Genomic DNA, 20334 nt, shown 5'->3' with positions numbered 1-20334 from the left:
GTTGGCAACCACCAAGAAAAAGAAGAAAAAAAACTCTCCACAGATTTTGTAAAATGAGAGAATGAAACCATGCAAGACAATAAGAGTCTGATCATGTAGTTTCACAACTAAAATCGGATTATCTGCTAGTTCTTCAATTTCAACTCCGATTGGATTCTGTACATCAATTTGAATATTGGCTTTGATTTCCAAATTTTCTTTGATCTCTAATTATAGCATACTTGACCTTGTATAATAGATCTTGTTATGAATGTTGGTAAGTTATTGAAACAAGTTATAGAACTTTGTTTTCATTTACAGAGACCATCACAAATTGAAATGAATAAATCATCTAGGTCAATCGTTATATGGTGGATTAATAATAGTAATGGCAGATTCTTAAATTAAGTGAACATTTCAAAGGAACGGTGGAATAGTAATTAAATGGGATTACCAAAAAGAGAAAAAAGAATTCTTCATTAAATGGAAATCCAGAAGTGGATGAAAATTTCTTTTACCAAAAAAAAGAAGTGGACTACAAAATCGTAAATATGTTAAACTGTTATAAATAATATTGATTGTGAATATCCATTACCCTCAATAGACAATACTTCCAATTGAAGATCTCAACCACCTCAGCATACAATCTTGGTGATTCACATTTCCATCTTAATTGAAGATTACAGTGATCTCAACACACAATGTTAGCAGTCAATATTTTCATTTTATGCACTTTCTATCTTGGGTGGCAATCTATCTTTCCATATCAAGAATACCTTATTGTGTGTAAGAATCATACATTGTATTTCTTTGTAGACTCTGATATTTCCATATCTGAGTAGATGTTCCTTCTACTATAAATATGTAATGCACTCAACTGAATTAATTAGTTCTGATTGAACTCATCTTGTATTTCTTCTTTGTATTCTATATTTTCTCTTTATTTTATAACAACTGTTTAATGTGATGGAAATAACTAAGGGTGTCAAAACCTAACCCTAATCGTTAAAATTGGACCGAACCGGTCCAACCAAGGTTTAATGGGCTGTTTGGGCTGAACAACCTCAGCCTGAATTGTTTAGGCTGGTCTGGGCCAGCTCATGTGTGGCCCGCTAGCCTAAATCGTTTGGCCCAAAACCAACCTGAACCCATTAAACATGTTATAAATAAATAAAATAAAATAGATTTAAAAGTAAAAAAGAGGAAAACCCCCTAGTATCCATTTGTTTTCCTTGATTGTTTTGCTTTGGAATATGCAAACAACAAGCCTGTTAAAGCCTTCACCATTTGGAAAATGGGCTTAGTAAATATTTAGCAAGGGTATTGTCGTGGAGAACATATAGCCCGAGGGCCCCCACTCGGGAGGAGTGTACACCCCCACTCGGTGTAGGGAAGTCCTCTTAAGAAGATTTTGAGAATCCCTTCTGGAGTAAAACACATACCCCCTCGGGACATGTGTCTTCTGCATGCTCGAGAGGAACGATGCTCTCTCATGAGAGGCACATAAAACCCCCTCAAAAGGAAGCTTATTGACCCCCTAGGGAGGAAGCATATTAACCCCTTCAAGAAACATGTTCGAAATAAGCTTAAGAATCCCACTTGGACTAAGTCCAAGAGTGACGTTGAAGACGGCCAAGTCAAAAGAGTTAGTTACAGATAACTACTCAATAAGGCTGTTCCGATAATTGGGGAGATGAGTTATCGGATAACAGCTCTATCTGGTCCGCCAAAGAAGGAGCCGTAACTCCAAAGATATTTCACTCACTCTTCAACTGACGATCCGAAATTCAAGGAAGCGCCGCCTCCAGGTATCTTATATATGGAGAAATGTACGAGATTCATCTGATCAATTATTCATTACGTTCTTGAGAACTCTCTCAAGAACTCTAATTGTTGCCTAGGCTTATTTGGGTGTCGGAGGCGGTTCCCCGGCCAAAACTTGGCCGGACCGTTCTTGTTTTCTTTGTGAGTGCAAGCATCTCGGCTATTCCAATTTGGCTGGAGAGTTCTTAAGGTGGTCATCTCAGCATCCAACCCTCGAAGAAGTTATAAACACAACAGGTATTATCATTTGAAAATCTTTTAATGCTTTATTTTGACCCATCTTTACAAGTGTGAGGAAGTAGGGGGAGAATAAGCAGAGACAACCCACTAAAATTCATCAAGATGTAGTTTTTTTTTGTATATTTGTTGTATATTTTTTACTTCTTTGTAGAAATAAAGTTCTTTGTTTTGAACACACAACACAAAAGACAATGCAAATAAAGTGTAATTAAATGATATTATATATTAGAGGACCATTAGATAATTTCATGTAAGCATCAACCAAAAAGCACATAAACACTTTGTGTTTTGGGAAGGAATAGTAAAGTAGAACTCAAATGGGTTCATGGTTAGGTGATGGCAAGTGGACTCTGACGCTAACCAGAATCTACTATACAAAAAAAATAAAAATTTCCCCACTCTCACTATCTTTCATATCTAAGATTTGGAGAGAACTTAATGCTTATATGTGTTTCCATGCTCTTGATAAAATTCTACACATCAACAATATACACAAAACATACCGCTAGTAAACCTGAACTCAAATCGTTAATTAACCCAATTCTAAACCGTTAGCCCAAATTGTTAGTCGGCTGAACCCAAACCGCACAGGGCCCAAAAATTGTCGAAAACCATTATTTTCCTAATGGGCCGTGTTTGGGCTGAGTGCTTTTTAACTGAAACCGTTAGGTCCAGCTAGAAACCGGCCCAACCCGAACCGTTGACATCCTTAGTAATAACATGATTTTGGAAATTGAGAATTAAAAATACATAAACAAATAGGCAAGGAAACAAGGAAAATATAGGACTGATGGCCCAAAGGGTAATGAGAAATCGAACCTAGGAAATCATGCTTTCTAAGACATCATCTCTTACCAACTTGAATATCCCTTTGGGGTTTTGTCATAACATTTCTTAATTATAAACCCTTATATTTGTCAAAGGTCCTATGATCTAAGATGCCGATTTGAAATTGCAATTTTAGACTAGTTCCTTTATCTTCACTTATTGGCCGCTAATGTGGCATGTTGCTTACAAGACACACCCTATTTGGGCGTGGCCTTTTTATAAAAATTATAAAATAGGGGGGGGGGGGGTGGTGATGAGAACAAAAAACCGTAAGGAGTGGTTGAAGAGGTAGGAGGGGAGGAGAAAAAAAAAAAGAGGGGGAGTGGGGGGGGGGTTGGGGGTGGGGGGGGGGAGGGGGGGAAAGGCGCGGGAGGCGGGGGGGGGGGGGGGGGGGGGGGGGGGGGGGGGGGGGGGGGGGGGGGGGGGGGGAAAAAAAAAAAAAAAAAAAAAAACTTAAGCAACTTATTTTGGATTAATTTGATCTGATCTTAAGAATTGATGCCCTTGCTAAGTTTATGTTTTCATGGGTAAATTGGCACTCTTTAAGGTTAATATTAATGCTTTTGTTTTTGTTGGCTAGACATTAGGGGTGTCATTAATACTTGGTTGATATGAACCGGTCTAAATCTGCCTTGAGCCTAGCCTGATTTCAGTCTGATTTTTCAACCCGATGGAAGGGCGTGGGTTACAAAATAATCGGCCCCGACAAAGCTTTAGCCCCGGTCCAATCTGACACTGGGATTTAATCCTTCTTTTTTAATATTTTTATTAAGGGTAATTTGTAAATAGAATTAGGAGAAAAAATAAAAATAAAAATAAAAAACCAGCGAAAGTCCAAATGATTCATTTCTTCTGTAGCTGAAGCTTCATACCCTAGCCCCTGACCTTGCACAGGCGGTTGCTCTTCTTGGTCTTCCGCGTCGCCGGTGGCCCAGCCCATCTTCCCCGTCGCGGTTGCAGTGGTTCTTCTCTTCTACATCTTATCCTTCTCGACGTCTCTGGGTGGTGGCATTGTGAGAAGCAGGGTAGTTAACTGAAGGTCAGTTAAATTATTCTCAGAATTGATGGTTGATAATTGAATAAGTTTGTCACTGTCAAATGCTTCATAGTAAAAAAAATGTGAAAGTCAAATCTTGTAATGGAACTAATATGTTGTGGAGTTACTTTCTGATATTCGTAAATGGAGGATAAATGATGCGTATCTCGAAATTTTCCTGCGTCACCTGTGCAGCTAATGGGAAACATCCAAATGTTCCCAATTGCCAAACTTCATTCCTAAGTGGAACTCTAACCTGCACAACTATTATAGTTTTGCATTTCACTCAAAGAATTAGAGGACTTGTAAGGAGAAACTAACTATACAGTCCAGCCAGTAACACGCGCAAATTTACGAGAATTCTTTGGTTTACTTACCAGCTGCCAAAAGCATCTCATCATTAACATGGGTTGTTCCAGAAATTAGCTAACTCAATCCAAATAGAGGGAAAATCTAAGCATTGTTTGACTAAAACACCAACTCGAAGACAAAAAGCATGAGTCAGCTACATCAAGGATGGATTTGGCATGTGTGGGGAAACCCAAATTTTAATGAATAATATTATGATCTTGCCAGGTACAGAAACATTCCCATCATATTCAAGAGAGCCAAATGGACTCCCACTAGCAAAAATTGCACAGCCCTGCGAATTGGGAGAAAGACTGAAGATTTAAATAATTTCTTCAATGTTCAAGTCATTGTATTTATGTCTGTTAGGATACACCATGTACTGTGAGTTTCATGGATTATATGATGGGTTTTGTGTAGGCTTCTTTTTGATTGGAAAAATTGTGTAGATGTCTATTATATAGGTCCATATTTTTCCTACTAGTGCAATCGAATTGTGATGTAATAAACACATATGTATCATTGCTGCAAATATCCAGATTCTTCTAAAAGTATTGTTTCTGTCTAACATTTAATTCACATTGGTATCTGTACCTGGATGATTGCCATTCCAGAAATTACTAAGACACACACAGGATCCATCCAATCTGGTTCGAGGAGAATTGGATTGTTGAACTGCCAACTGGTTTAGCCAATTAATTGTCCAGTGATTTGATTTTCATGGTCTTCCCAAACCTTTGTGCTCTTCCCTGAGGCCTTCACTGTCTCTCACTGCCACTTCAACCATTGGAAGTCAAGACCTTCTCATCTTCAATCATGAAGCTCATACGATCCCTAACTGGTACTTCTCTATAATCTCATCTTGATTTTCAGTCAATTCAGTGCTTCAGGCACAAACACTCTGTCAACTTTTGATTTGATTTTTAATTTGTTTCCATTGCATTTTCTTACAGGTCATCGTCCAGCATTGGTTCGGGTTCTGGGGATCCGCAATTTTGCTGTTTCGACGGAAGAATATGCAAAGAGAAATTATGCAAACAACATTTCGGAGTATAACACTGTTGTGGGTTCTTTAACTGCTCAACGGAGGTCACAGTCACTTCACCTCTTATCACCCTTTGGTTACTATTCTTCTTCTGTAGTATGATTAATATTTTCTGCAGGCATTTCCTGTTGAGAGATGTCTATGATGATATGATGCTCGATGGAGTACAGCCAACTAGAGATACCTTCCACTCACTGATGGTTGGCACGATGAAGGGAGCTCGCTTGCAGGATGCTTTCTTCTTTAGAGATGAAATGAAGGCCATGGGTTTGTTACCTGATGTAAGTATGATCTTCCACATTTTGAATTTAGTAATAAACTGATGTTGCATTATTTACCCGAACAGAAGGTCGTATATATAGCCGCAAATTTCAAGTTTTTGAAGACAACATTGAGACATTTGGTTTACATCTATAATTCAATATCCACATAAGAGTACATATTATTCTAAGATGTAATTTTCGTACTGCTGTACTTTTGATTGTGCTCGAATTCAACCACTGCAACTGTCTGTTATATGGACCATTTGATTGCACTGGTCTCAGCATAGAAACTTGAGGTTAATGTTGAATCTGTGGTATTTTGTGTAATGTAGAATCTATCCTTAAATTGCTTCAGCAAAATGTAATCAATTAGATAAATTCGTTACAAGAGTTCTAATTAAGTTTGCAACAGTGAGGGAATTGGCATTTTAGATGATCTGGTAACATTTAAATTTACATACACCAGTCTGGAGGAAAGTAGAAGAATATTGCTTCCCTTAAAATTAGCATCATCTTATGGTTGATTCCCACAGGATGGAGGTACTATCATTTTTTGCCAGATGAATGGGAATTTTAATCCAACCAACCAACTAGGATCTTTTGAACTTCCTTTCGGAACATTTAGTTTTTCTTTGAGTTCTTATATGATATGTGTAGGTTGGTGAGGTAATTTCTCCTGCTGCTTGGATTTCCACATTATTGCTTCTTTTAATGCTTCAAAAACTAATATTTGTTCTAGATCAAGTTGAATTATAATCATCAAGACTCCATCTCTGTTTTAGGTTTCTTTATACAACTTCTTGATCTCAACCTGTGGAAAATGCAAGAACTCTGAACCTGCAGTACATGTAAGGTTTACTTTGTTTCTTTTGATCTTTTTGTTTGAATTTGTTGTCTTATTATTCAGTGATAGAAGTGTAAGTGTTCTTTCTGGTTTCTATTTTAATTGTTTTTAACATTTCGTAAGTTTTCTATTTTAATTGTCTTTTAACATTTTGTAATCTGTGAGTTGAAGATTTTGGAAGAAATGAAGAGAAACGAGGTCAAACCAAATGGACAAACCTACATCTGTCTGCTGAATACATGTGCAGCAACTGGCCGATTGGATCGAGTGTAAGTTATTTATTTCATGTTCTAATTCCACACTGTTAGGTTCTTGGTGTCTGATATGGTGGATCTCAGGCATGCTGTATATTTCTCTTGTTGGATGTGTTGTTGGGTCCCACAGTGTGTCTGGGTTTCTAGTATATGAACTGTCTGAGAGGAACTGTCCACTATCTTATTCAGCCTAGGAACAATGACTTTCTTTTGATAATTATGATTAATGTGTAACATAAATTCATCAGTGACTCACAACCTTTCAAATTAAAATGTTGTCAAATTGGATTATATATATATATATAGCATGCCACCCATAAGCAAGCACAAGCAAAGGCCCATCCCTTATATTGTGCCTTCTATATCTATATATGCATATGCATATCTATCCATCTATGAGCCAATGGTGTTTAGAGGTTGCAGTGGCCAGTGGGTGATTGGGTGGTTTTGTTCTGACTCAGAATAAAAAAGGGTTGGTTGTTGTTGGTTCTATATCATGTATAGGCACACAATGGGGAATAAAGTAATCCTTTATCCATTCATGCACCAGTTTATGAATGGGTTAAAGTCATGAGAAAATTATCCTCTGTTGAACTCCCCCTAAATGAACATGAACCTTCTTTTCCGGGAAGTCAAGTAAATATAAATGGACATCAACCTTCCATTAGCATTTTCAAGTTAACAACTTGCAAGCCGTGAAGTTCTAAATGCAACACCATTAAAGTTTATGCAGACCCAGCCCTTAATTAGGGACCTCAGACTTGCTGTTCTGCCCTTAGAAAGCCAGGCAAAGCTTCTAGGCTTGCTGTCCAGCAGCAGCTGAAGTCATTGTTATTTTCCATATTTAGTGTGTGCGTTTTTGTAATTTCAGTGGCAGTTTAGTAACTCTGCTGAACTTACTGGGTCAACAAGTGCATTTAGGTTATTAGTCTGAACTTACCGGTCAGCAAGAGAATTTAGGTTATTAGTCTTTTAATTTAGTTAAAGTCATTCTTTTTATTTCAAAGAGTGCCCATGATTTGCTCTCCATAGTCCTTGTAGAGATCTAATTATAGTGCAATTAGTTGCTGTTTTATTTCCTAGTTTGAGTCCAAATTCTAATTTCAATACGTTTTCTCGTGTAGACCTATCTAAAGGCCTCCATTGATTGGCTAAGATACCAGATTATTTTATGAACTTCTCCTAGCCTTATGTTCTAAATTTACGTTCTCTTTATTGCTCTTAGTTAGAACTTAGAATAGTGTTGTCAGCTCTTGGGAAGGGAACCCCAAGTTTTTGATTATAGGTTCTTTGTTAAGTCAAGCAAGCATCCTTAACTGGTCGTAGATTTCAACCTGCACAAGTCATTTCAGCCCCTCCACTGTCCAGGACAAGGCTTACCCCGTTAAGTAAGTGGCAGCCAGCAATCACCTATTTTATTTTCTTGAATTTTCAGACTTCCCATGTGAACCAGGATCGGGGTTTCATTGGTTGATGCAAGCCTTAGATCTAGGTCCACCCTCATGATTCTCATGATCCTCTTGAAGTGAATCAGCTGCAATCAGGGGTTTGTAATACCCTACAGTTTGAGGGATTGGGCCATAGGGGGTTCTAGAGTTGGGAATGGCGTAGGCCGGTAGCGTTTGGAAGTTAGGGTCATGAGTTCCAAGTCTAATTCTTTGCTGTAATTTTAATTCCACAATGAATTCCAAGTATGGGTTTAAGAATTAGGATTTCTTAAAGTTCTAGGGTTTCTAGTGTTTGAACTAGGGTTAGGGTTAGGGTCGAGTGTCACCAAGGGTTGAGGGAAGATGATCCTAGAAGGGCTTAGGGTTTTGTTGAGAGGTTAAGGAGATTTAGGATTTTGAAGTTTTGGGGGGCTTAGGATTTCTAAAGAAGATTATGATTAGGGATTTCTCAGGGTTTAGGGGGAAAGGAGGGGTTGAATTGGAATCGGAGGTAGGTTAGGGGGAGGGGAGTCTAGTTCCTAACATGGGTGGGTATTGGTTAAAGGAAGCCTAGGGTTTTAGGTCAGGTAAAATTTCTGGCTTTGGTTTTTCTGGAAAATCCTAAGCTGCCACAAGCTTGAAGGAAGAAGAAGAAGAAGAAAAGAAAGAAGAGCGGGCCTAGATTGATAACATAGGATAGAAGGAGGGGGGGGGGTTGAGGGATTGGGGCTGAGGGAGGGGATAGGTGGCTGCCACAGGGTAGGGGAAGGGGGAGGGATGGTTTGCAATGGGGAGGGGGCTGTCATTCTGGTTTTAGGGTTTGGGATGGGGAATGGGCCTGTGAGTGGGAAAGAAGAGGGAAAGGTTTGTCTTACTTTTACTTATCGAAGAAGATAGAAGCTTGACTACTAGAATTTCTGCAGAAAATCTCTCAACAGTAGCCGCAAGTTCCCCTCTAGTGAACCCACGTCTCCAACTTTGCTTCTTAGGAATTCAATAATCGTAATCTGAGTTTTATAAACTAGAGACGCTTATTTATAGCGTTTAAGAATGAACTCAAACTAGGATTCAATTTTAGAAAATAAATCAAACTAGGACTCCTACTTGGACTAAACTCATATTCATACAAGGACAATATCATATCCATGGTTGTCAAGGCGACATGGTGAGGCAATGGAGGGCAATGATAACCAAGGTGACACAAGCAAGGCTACTAGGCGATACCAGGTCGCCTTGACCCAAAAATGGGCATAGGCGGCAAGGCTGATGCTTTGACAACCTTGATCATGTCTCAAGGCTGAACTCAATGGATCTTTTGTGCTAACCTTTTGCTACATGGATCCAAATGAGGCCGAGACGGTTCAAAAATAGGGCAATAAGTAAATAGAAAAGTCAAAGCAATAATCAAAGCATGGTTGTCAAGGCAACAAGGTGAGGCAGGGCAACGAAAACCAAGGCGACATCAAGCAAGGCGACAAGGCAACACCAGGTTGCCTTGACCCAAAAATGGGCCTAGGCGACAAGGTGGCCGCCTAGGCGGATGCTTTGACTACCTTGAATCAAAGCAAAGCATCCTCTATAGGTCTGCAACACGAGGCCTCTGCATGGCTCTGTCCTCATAGTCAAACTAGGGTCTTGCCCCAGCCCATGTATATCCTTTCTTAATGCTTCTACAATAGGCATTTTAGGCCTGCCTCTACCTGTCTTAGTTTCGTCAAACTGAATCTACTGACTCTTCCTTACTGATACATCCATGACCATACCACTCCAAGCTATTCTCATGGAGTTTATACTGAATTGGTGCAAATCCTAATTCAGTTTGATACAAACATTCCTCACTCCACTCTCTTGGTCTTGCTATACATCCTCAACATCCTTGTCTCTGCAACACTCTTCTTAAAACTGCCCAGAATTCTTCCTCATATGTCATGTCTGGTCTTATCATTGTCTTGTAAAGTTTCCTTTAAGTTTGATAGGCCATAGGCGTGCGTTTAACACTCTCGGTGCACCTCTCTACGCCATCCAGCTTACTATAATTGGTGACAAACATCATCTTCTATATCACTTGCTTTCACAGTGGTTTACCCAAGGTATCTAAAGCATTCACTTTGGAATAGCTCTCAATTACTCAAGTTTTCCATCGCATACCTTTAATGATTTGGCCAAAATTACACATAATACATGTTGTCTTTGACTCTTTGTTTTGCTCAACTTGAAAGCTTACTCTTCCAGTTTAATTTCCATAACTCCGGTTTTCCGTTAATTCCCTTCCATCGTTTCATCTACCAAAACAATATCCTTAGTGAATAGCATACACCAGGGGACCTCATCTGGGATCACCTGGTAAAGTCATCCTTAACGGTTGCAAACAGATAAGAGCTTAGATCTGATCCTTCGTCTAACCCAATTCCAATTGACACTCGTCAGCAAGCCTAATACATGTCTTTAATTATCTCCGCATAGTTAATTGATGTCCTTCTCTTTTCTAGGACATGCCAAATGAATCCCCAAATTCCTTCACCCAATCTTGCTGGGCTTCTGTTTTTCAACCTAAAGCTGAAGGAGATCTTGGCATTTGCAAAATTCGAGATTGTAATATTTCTGGCCTCCCTAAGCTGATCTGGGAAAGTCTCGTCCAAATATTCTGTCTGGGTCAGCTGAATTTATTCCTACCTTCTCAATCTTGATTCAATTTGGACTTAACCCACCCCACTTCCTTCCATTCCCTCTTATTTATGGAGGAAAATTCTAGTCCTTGGGCCCTTAGCCCTTTAATGCCATTTCTTCTGAAGTAGCCAATGGTGCCATCACCTTCTTCTAGCTTGGCCTTGGTGTCTGATGCATGGTTGTCAAGGCAGCAAGGTGACCAAAGCAGTTGGGGCTTTGTCTAGGCAATTAGGCGAGAAAAGTGGCGCCTAGGCGGCAATAAGGCAACTAAAGTGGTTTGGTTAAATTTTCTCAATACAGTTATGTGATCGCCGGTGGTGATAGACTCGTGTAATTTACCAAATTCAAGCAAGAACAACACAAGAAATTTGATTACGGAGTTCGGTTCATATGAACCTACTCTCCGGGACTTTGGATAGAGTCCGATCTTCACTATGGGTTGAAAAAGACTTACAAATCAGGGAATGAAATGTACACAGGATAACCATATATTGGCAACCAAATATTCTCAAACCTCCATCGAGTCTCCCTCTCCTTGTGGTGAACACAAACCTTTCAAAGCTCCTCAGGAATCCTCCAAGAACGATGAACAAAGACGAAACTAGAGAGTTGAAGCACAACCATAAACGAATAGCCAGAGCTCGTGTTTTCCCAAATCAGAAAACCCCCAAAATCGAGTTGCAACATATGAATGAACCATACCAAAGACAACATATACAATGTAAGTGAACCAGCCGGTTCAACTGAAATGACTAAACCCAATATGAAATGCCCAGATTACCCTTACAAATCTCCCCCTTAATTTGTAAGCCTAAAACAATACCCATAGAAGACCGGGCTTCAACCATCATCGTCCAAGTGTACCTGCAAGATACAAAAGAAAAGAGACCAAAGTACAAAGCAAACACAAATATGCAAAATACCTAGACATGTACAACTAACCATGCAACACCAAAGGACTCACTGCAGGCACACCATGCAACAAATGCAACAAGTAGAGAAACCTATAAACAACAACTCATAGTTCACAACTCAACCAAATAAACATGGAGAGTACACATGCACAAACCAAGCATATATCTCAAAAGAGAGATAAACAGAACAAGAGCCATAAAAAATTGGGCAGCATCTCCCTTAAAAATGCAACATATGCAAACTTGATAAAACATAAAATACCTCAAGACACACCACAACCTAAAAGAACAAGTAATATACAACTCAAGACTACAGAAAATATATAAACTAAGAAACAACATCACCAATTCCCAACAAATCAAGACAATGTAAGAATTTGGAAAGAGGTAATGACTTAGTACCACAATCTGTAGGATTATGCTCAGTACTTACCTTTTCAATCAAAAGTACACCATCATTTATTTTCTCTCTAAGGAAGAAGTACTTAATATCAATATGTTTGGTCCTATCATGATAAATGGGGTTTTTACACAAGAAAATAGCACTTTGATTATCAACAAATACAATAGGCTTAATCTTTAAAATACCCAATTCACACAACAAGCCATTTAACCATATGCACTCCTTCACACACTCAGATGCAGCAACAAGCTCAGCTTCTGTAGTAGACAAAGCAACTACAGGCTGTTGTTGCACCTTCCAACTGATGCAATTACCAGATAACATGAAGAAATAAGAAGATAATGATTTCCTGTTATCTTTATTACTAGCATAATCAGAGTCAGTATATCCTTCAAGAATTAGGTCACCAGATGTGAACTTGAACACAAGACCTTTATGAACAGTACCTCTCGAATATCTCAAGAGCCACTTGAGAGCAAGCTAGTGCTCCTTACCAGGATTGGACATAAATCTACTAAATACACTAACAGCATGAGCAATATCAGGTCTAGTACATATCATGAGATACATAAAAGAACCTAAAAGACTAGAATAAAGGATTTTTGACATTTCATTCTTTTCAAAACTATTTCTAGGTCAATGATCATTAGAAAGTTTAAAATGTGCAGCTAAAGGAACATTCACTGGTTTACAATTTAACATATTAAATTTCTCAAGAACCTTTAACAAATATAAACTTTGACAGATGAACATTGTATCCTCCCCCTTACTCCTGTAAATTTCAATCCCTAGAACTTTCTTGGCTGTCCCAAGTTCTTTCATTTCAAATTCAGATTTCAACTTGTCTTTGACATCTTGAATAAGATTAGAATCAACACAAGCAATCAATATATCATCAACATAAAGTATTAGATACAAAACAATAGAGTTTGAAATGAGAAAATATAGGCAACTGTCATAAACACTTTTCCTAAAACCTACACTCAAAACAAATGAGTTAAACCGTTTGTTCCATTGCCTAGGGGCTTGTTTGAGTCCATAGAGGGATTTCTTCAACAAGCAAGCTTGAGATCCATCTCCTGCTGCCGAGATGCCTAAAGGAAGTTGCATATAAATCATTTCTTCTAAGTTGCCGTGAAGAAAGGCAGTTTTGATGTCCATTTGCTCTATTGTCATTTTTGCCTGAGCAACTAGGGACAACAACAACCTTATAGTCTTATACTTGGCAACAGGAGAAAAAATTTCATCGTAATCCATCCCTTCTCTCTGGACAAACCTTTAGTAACTAGTCTAGCCTTATATCTTTTAGAGTTGTTTACTCCATCATCTTTGATTTTAAAAATCCACTTGCAAGGCAAATAGCCTTTGGTCCTTGGGCTTATCAACTAGTTCCCAAACCTGATTTTTATTCAATGATTCCAACTCCTCATTTATGGCTTGATCCATAAATTCTTATCCTTGGAATCTAAAGCTTCCTCATATGAACTAGATTCATCAAACCCAACTCAGAAACTGAAACATCATTCTCAAGGGCAAAGTTGGCCCTTTAGGTGGCCTAACCTCTCTCCTCACTCTATCTCTTGCCAGTTGATAACTACTCAAATCAGGAGCCTCACCCACCTCTTCAGTGGAAGTCACAGAAGAGGGCATTGTCCCACTATCAATATCAGGAACCACAACCACAGACTCATTATCACTAGAGCAGGATTGAGGGGAAGTCAAGGGTTCTTTAGGTTTACTACAATCAATAGTCTGAACAGGATTAAAGGAAACATCAACCTGATCTAAGTCAAATTGAGTGAAATCAGTCATTCTTTGATCAAGTGGATTAAGATTAGTATTGTCAATGGACAGGCAAGGGAATGCATTCTCTCTAAAGAGAACATCCCCACTCACAAAGGTCTTTACACCAGGTATAGATTTATCCCACAATTTGTAGCCTTTCACTCCCTTAGGATAACCCAGAAATATGCTCTTCTTACTCCTAGGTTTTAATTTGCCAATGCTTTGATGAGCAAAGGCTTCACAGCCAAACACCCTAAGGTAGCCTAGCTTGGGGGGTTTCCCCCACCACATTTCCTCAGGGGTTTTAGAACCTAGGGTTACAGAAGGACACCTATCACACCCCACCCGCTGGTCTCGGTTATCCGCCCGACAACCCGTGGGAGTGAACCCACAATAAGCCTTTTCCCAACTAAATGGGGTCCACGGTCTTACCCATCAATAATAATAAACACAAGTATATACAATCAAAAGCAAGAATAAGTGCAATAATTAATAAAAAGGTTACAAGAGTCCAAATACTCCAATAAATATCCAAGAAAGAACTAAAGGAAAGAATCAAGAATCAAATATAGTATCGAGTTCAGCGGAAGAAAAATAAATAAAATAATTAATCTTCTTTCCGGTTTTCTTTTCTAAATCTAAAAACTGGTTTTCTAAATTAGCAAGTAAAGGGGTCCTTCAATCTTTCTCCATACGATCATCAAAATCCTGGCAATTTGCCTCCGTCGGCCATCAATGGGTGCGAAAAGTGCACACAAGCATCTTTAGGAGGCTTCATGCTCTGCAGGTTCATGTACCACTGTCTATGCCACATCAGCTTCATACGAGAAGACTTTTTCATACGAATCATCTCCAACTTCTGATGTTGTGCCACCATCTGTACAACTTATATAATATATACAATGAAAGGAATGAGTTCTGACGAACTCAGTAAGGAACAGACAATTCTCATATATATGTCAATACAATCCACGAATGCATACATGAAATGATATGGATGATATGCAGAAATATGAATGCTACTAAGATCTAACTATGCAAGTCTCTATCAGCTGACATGCTTTAAGAAATACACCAGCACTCCTCTGGGTGGGTCTAGTCACTCTAATCTGGCAAGGACTAGTTACCTCTGTAGGGATCCTGGGCAAAGGGGTAAGTCCACACCTGGCTCTCAAACCATGGCTGGGGATAAGTCAACACTCTCTCACCACGACCATTGGCAATGAGTACTGGCACATGTCGGGGTTTCTAATCCAATGCAAGTCATAATGGTAACATACTATATGAAGTTCAGATACTTCCCCGATGGCACCAACCAACTCGGTTCAGTATCCTTCGCAACCTAGGAGTGAGAACCCTCATGGATGGCTACCATTTGTTGGACTCCACTCCTTAACCCTATGGTCATCCACATATTATTGGGGCGGATGCTCTCATGACTCCTCACGACACCCAGTCCGCTCCTTGGACGTCCATGAGCCCAACCCTAACATATGCAACCCTACCATTGCATGACCAATAGTGGACCACTGAGTCTCCGCACGGACTGGTTACCGCTTTAGGATGAAACAGAGTCATGTCACCATTGTCACGGGTCACCCGGCTTCAATTCCCCTGCCGAAAGGGTAATAGCATGTGGGGTACCTAGCCATGCAATTCTAGACTCTCCTAGGTATGTCATCCAGTAATCATGATAGTGCTAGAGGCATCAGTGAGCATGTGTCCCATACCACAGCCCTCTGATATCTCTAGCCAAGATATCCCAATGGAATACCCCTTCCATCACAACTACACTACATCACTCTTTATCATACCATGAACAGCTGTGCAATATCATAAAAGATGAAGTACATCAAAAAAACACCACTAACAGCAAGTATACAATAAGATTCACATGCTTTATACAATTACAGCAAGTTACATGATCAAAGAATAATAAACAGAACAGTTGAATCATCATGTATATGTAATTGCATATAAATAAGAATGCATGTCCGTACGTATAATTTAGTAAAAGTCCTCTAACTCGTAATCCATAAACTATTATAAGACTTTTATTTGAAACAGAGAACACCTAGGCATAGGGTTACAAGAATGTATAAGAGTCAAGAGTCAAAACAAATCCAAAATCAAACCTACACTATCACTGGAAACCAGCCGGTTGCTTGTGCTGGTTGCTTAAGTTAAGCGACCTCCACAAGCGACTGCCCCTGTTTCAGACAGTTTTCAACTCCAAAAATCTGACTTTTTATCATCCGAGTTCAATCCGTTTTGGGATGATCTTAGTCTGAATTTCAATCTTAAAAGCTCTAGAACAAAGGGGTAACAAGAAACCCTAAAATTAACAAAGATTTATTACCCAAATCATTCCCCTTGATGAGATCCATCCATTAAACAAATGCGGGGATTCGTTTCTAGACAGGATCTCATCAAGAACATTGAAAAGGGAGATACAACTAATCAATTGGGTAACCACTAACAAAATGGGGATGGGTTCATATCAATTAGAGGTTAAAAAGAAGAGAATCGCAGATGGAGATTCATTACCTTAACCAGAATCACCAATAATAGAAGAGAAAATGTTCCATATCATTAACAACACTTCGCCCACCTTCCAGCACGTTTCCACTACCGCCTAATCTCCCAAAATAGCAATCCCGAACATAATAATGCGTTAATAAGGCGAGGGATGCTATTTATAACAAACAAGGGGCAAAATAGGACATATTTCCCCGCAAGCAGCTGGGCGGTCGCTTAAGGCGGTTGCTTGGTTTAATCAACCGCCACTAGCAACCGCCCCCAAGAATGTTGCTTTACAAGGGTGCTTTGCTCAGGGGGTTGAAACCCAAACACAACCTAGCCCTAAACAACACATGGGGGAGGTCTTACCTTCATTCCAGACATCTCCAAACACCACTTGCCTTCTACCAGAGATCCAACTTTCCCAGTAAGGCAGGTTCTTCAACAAGAGAATCCAGATCCATGGGTTTCTGGATATGGATCATGGACTTCTATTCGGACACTCCACAAAATAATCCGACTAGACCTTCGGGTTCTCGGACCTGCAATATGGATTCCGGGTTAGAAATACGGGGGTTGTTACAACACCTATTGATCAGGTGAACAGCTGTAGTCACAGCCTCACCCTAGAAACCCTTGGGTACCCCATAACTAATGAGCATGCATCTGGTTTTATTTAATATAGTTCTATTCATTCTTTCAGCAATGCCATTTTGTTGCGGGGTAGACTTAATTGTTTTATGCCTTTGAATACCTTTATCTTTACAAAACCCATTGAACATTTCATTTACAAATTCTAATCCATTATCAGTTCTTAAAGTCTTAACTTTCATTCCACTCAAATTCTCTACTAAAGCAACCCATTCCTTAAACTTAACAAAAGTTTCATCCTTGGACTTTAACAAGAAAATCCAAGTTCTCCTAGAGTAGTCATCAACAAGAGATAGAAAATAGGAGTTTCCTCCATAAGACAAGACAGATGCTGGCCCCCACAAATCAGCATGAATATATTCTAATATAGCACTAGATAAGTGTGACCCAACCCCAAAGCTCAACCTGTGTTGCTTACCTAGGATGCAGGATTTACAAAACTCTAAATTTTCAATTTTATCCTTGCCAAATAGGCCTTGTTTCTTTAGAGCTTGCATCCATTTATTACTAATTTGTCCTAACCTAGAATGCCACACACTTGTACTGGTTGACTCACTGGACAAACAACATAAGCTAGAGACACCATCTAGGTATGTATTACCATCAAACACATACAAACCAGACTGAGAATTGCCTTTCAAACATGCATGAGAACCTTTAGAAATAGTAAGAATACCACCAGAGATACTTGTATCAAACCCAGCACTATCAAGGTTACTTATTGAAATTAAGTTTCTCTTCAAGTCAGGTATATATCTAACATCATACAAAGTGTAAATAGATTTATTGTGAGTGAACAATTTAACAATGCCAATTCCAATCACATCACATAAATCATTATTTCCCATCATTACCTTGGCATTTTCTATCTCAGTCAGGTGTGTAAACCAATGCAAATGTGGATACATATGATAAGTACACCCTTAATCTAAAATCCATCCATCTTGCCTATCACTATCAGATATGGTCAATATTTCACAAATGTCTTCATATACATTAGCTTGACCATTACTAGATCCAGACATATCAGAATGAGATGTCTCATTTTCTTTCATTTTCCTTTTATATGCAAAACAAATTTTCTTAAAATGACCCACTTTCTTACAGTAAAAGCATCTCTTGAGAATCATACTTATTATTCTCATTATTGTTCTTGTTGTTATTTTCATGATTGTCATACACTTTACCCTTTTCCTTAGGTTTCCCTTGTTTGTAAGAGCCTTTGCCCTTAACAAACAAATTTTCCCCACTCCCTTTAGTCTTTCTAGAAGCCAATAACTCTGACTCCCTATTCTTTAGAGCATTAATACATTGCTCTAGGGTAATGTTTTGACAAGCATACTTAATTGAATTCTTAACAACAAGATAGTCATTATGAAGGGAATTTAACAGGATAATAGACAGGTCTTGGTCATCCAATTTGCTCTTTTACCCAGTACTGACAGTCTTGAACCAATTTCTTAAACACATCTAGGTTTTTATCTAGACTGATAGCAGGGTCCATTTTCAACCCATACAATCTTTCTTTTAAATAAATTTTGTTACCTAGGTTCTTTTTCTGGTAAATTTGTTCAAGCTTTTTCCACACCTTGACAGGGGTATTATCCTCTTCATCAAAACACCTGATAACACCATCCGTGATGTTCCAGAGCATGCAACCAATTGCATTCTCCATCACTTCAATCCTCAACACAGGGTCAATGCTTTCGAAGAAAATGTTTGGATCATCTATTGACCTAAGGAGTTTCTGTTGTGCCATGAGAGCCCTGACTTTTATTTTCTATATTCCAAAATCCCCAGTCCCATCAAATTTCTCTATGTCTACCCTAGAACCCCCCATAGGAGTGTCCAAACTTAGGTACCTAGGGTTCTCTCCTAGACCTACAGCTCTACTAGAGCCAGTGGTGGCCACACTGGGAGGAGAATCCTCCCTTGGTAGACCCAGTCCTTTGCTAAACTCCACTTTGGAGCCAGTAAATTACACCAATCAGTATATACAAGAAAATAATTCACAATACTGATATAAACAATTCTGAAAAATATATAATAATCAAGCATTAATCAATCACACTTTATTAGCTAATAATATACAGTTTTCAGCAGCATTAAACCAAGCAAATTGTTAACATAATAGGCCAATACAAACCAAATAAAGTGCCAATGTTAACAACTGAATACAATAATGCAATCTTTTATAAATTTCTAGCAAACTTATAATCAGTGATTAATTAAACAATTAAACATATCATAATTAACTCTCATACGTAAGGTTATACCAACTTCAGAGTCAAAACAAGTCATACTGAAAGAACCAAATACATACGGTTAGATTAAGAAGCAGCAGAAGCATGTTTATATGACTAGAATTGAAAGATGTAATTAACCTATTGCAATATGAGATCATATAATTGAATTAGATGTAGGAACCATACAAAAGCCCTAATTCGATTCCATCTAATCACCAATCACAAGGCTCGATACCATTCTTGTGATCGCCGGTGGTGATAAACCCTTGTAATTTACCAAATTCAAGCAAGAACAACACAAGAAATTTGATTACGGAGTTTGGTTCATATGAACCTACTCTCTGGGACTCTGGATAGAGTCCGATCTTCACTATGGGTTGAAAAAGACTTACAAATCAGGGAATGAAATATACAAAGGATAACCGTATATTGGCAACCAAATATGCTCAAACCTCCATCGAGTCTCCCTCTCCTTGTGGTGAACACAAACCTTTCAAAGCTCCTCAGGAATCCTCCAAGAACGATGAACATAGACGAAACCAGAGAGTTGAAGCACAGCCATGAACGAATCGCCAGAGCTTGTGTTTTCCCAAATCAGAAAACCCCCAAAATCGAGTTGCAACATATGAATGAACCAGACCAAAGACAACATATACAATATAAGTGAACCAGCCGGTTCAACTGAAATGACTAAACCCAATATGAAATGCCCAGATTACCCTTACAAGCTACTTTTAAATTGATAATTTCTATTATAAGCTAAAGAAACATTCAAGAATCACATTCATAACCACAACACAAAGCCGCCCAACAATGGGGCGGCCGGTCTGCCCTCCAATCGGTGAGGCCTGCTGTCAAGGCCTAGCTTACTTCCTTCTCACCCTTCTCCGGTTTCTTAGGTCTACCCCTAGCTCTTCTAGTTCCTTCAATATGGATTATATCACTTCATAAAAAAATAAAAAATAAAAAGCATTCAAGAATAATAATTATGAAAGATTATCAAAAAAATACTCAAACATTAGTTCATCTCATCAAGCGTCATAAGATATGACTATGAACT

At 38.8% G+C, this 20334-nt stretch overlaps 1 protein-coding gene across 1 annotated transcript in view; it reads left to right on the top strand.

Annotated features, from left to right (window-relative positions):
- Nucleotides 1-3694: 3694 nt before the first annotated feature.
- Nucleotides 3695-20334, top strand: part of LOC149015898 (Pentatricopeptide repeat (PPR) superfamily protein) — a 52206-nt gene continuing 35566 nt past the window's right edge. The window contains exons 1-6 of the mRNA XM_089156432.1: nt 3695-3910; nt 4870-5096; nt 5209-5344; nt 5419-5581; nt 6346-6411; nt 6579-6676. Coding sequence (XP_089012558.1) covers nt 5072-5096; nt 5209-5344; nt 5419-5581; nt 6346-6411; nt 6579-6676 — 488 coding nt within the window. The 5' untranslated portion in view covers nt 3695-3910; nt 4870-5071. The remainder of the gene's footprint in view (nt 3911-4869; nt 5097-5208; nt 5345-5418; nt 5582-6345; nt 6412-6578; nt 6677-20334) is intronic.

The sequence above is a fragment of the Hakea prostrata genome, chromosome 5 (assembly GCF_041222555.1).
Source record: "Hakea prostrata isolate BN-2017 chromosome 5, UWA_Hpros_2, whole genome shotgun sequence".
Classification (NCBI taxonomy): domain Eukaryota; kingdom Viridiplantae; phylum Streptophyta; class Magnoliopsida; order Proteales; family Proteaceae; genus Hakea; species Hakea prostrata.
Note: the sequence above shows the minus strand (reverse complement) of the source record. Positions and strands in the feature narration are given on the sequence as shown.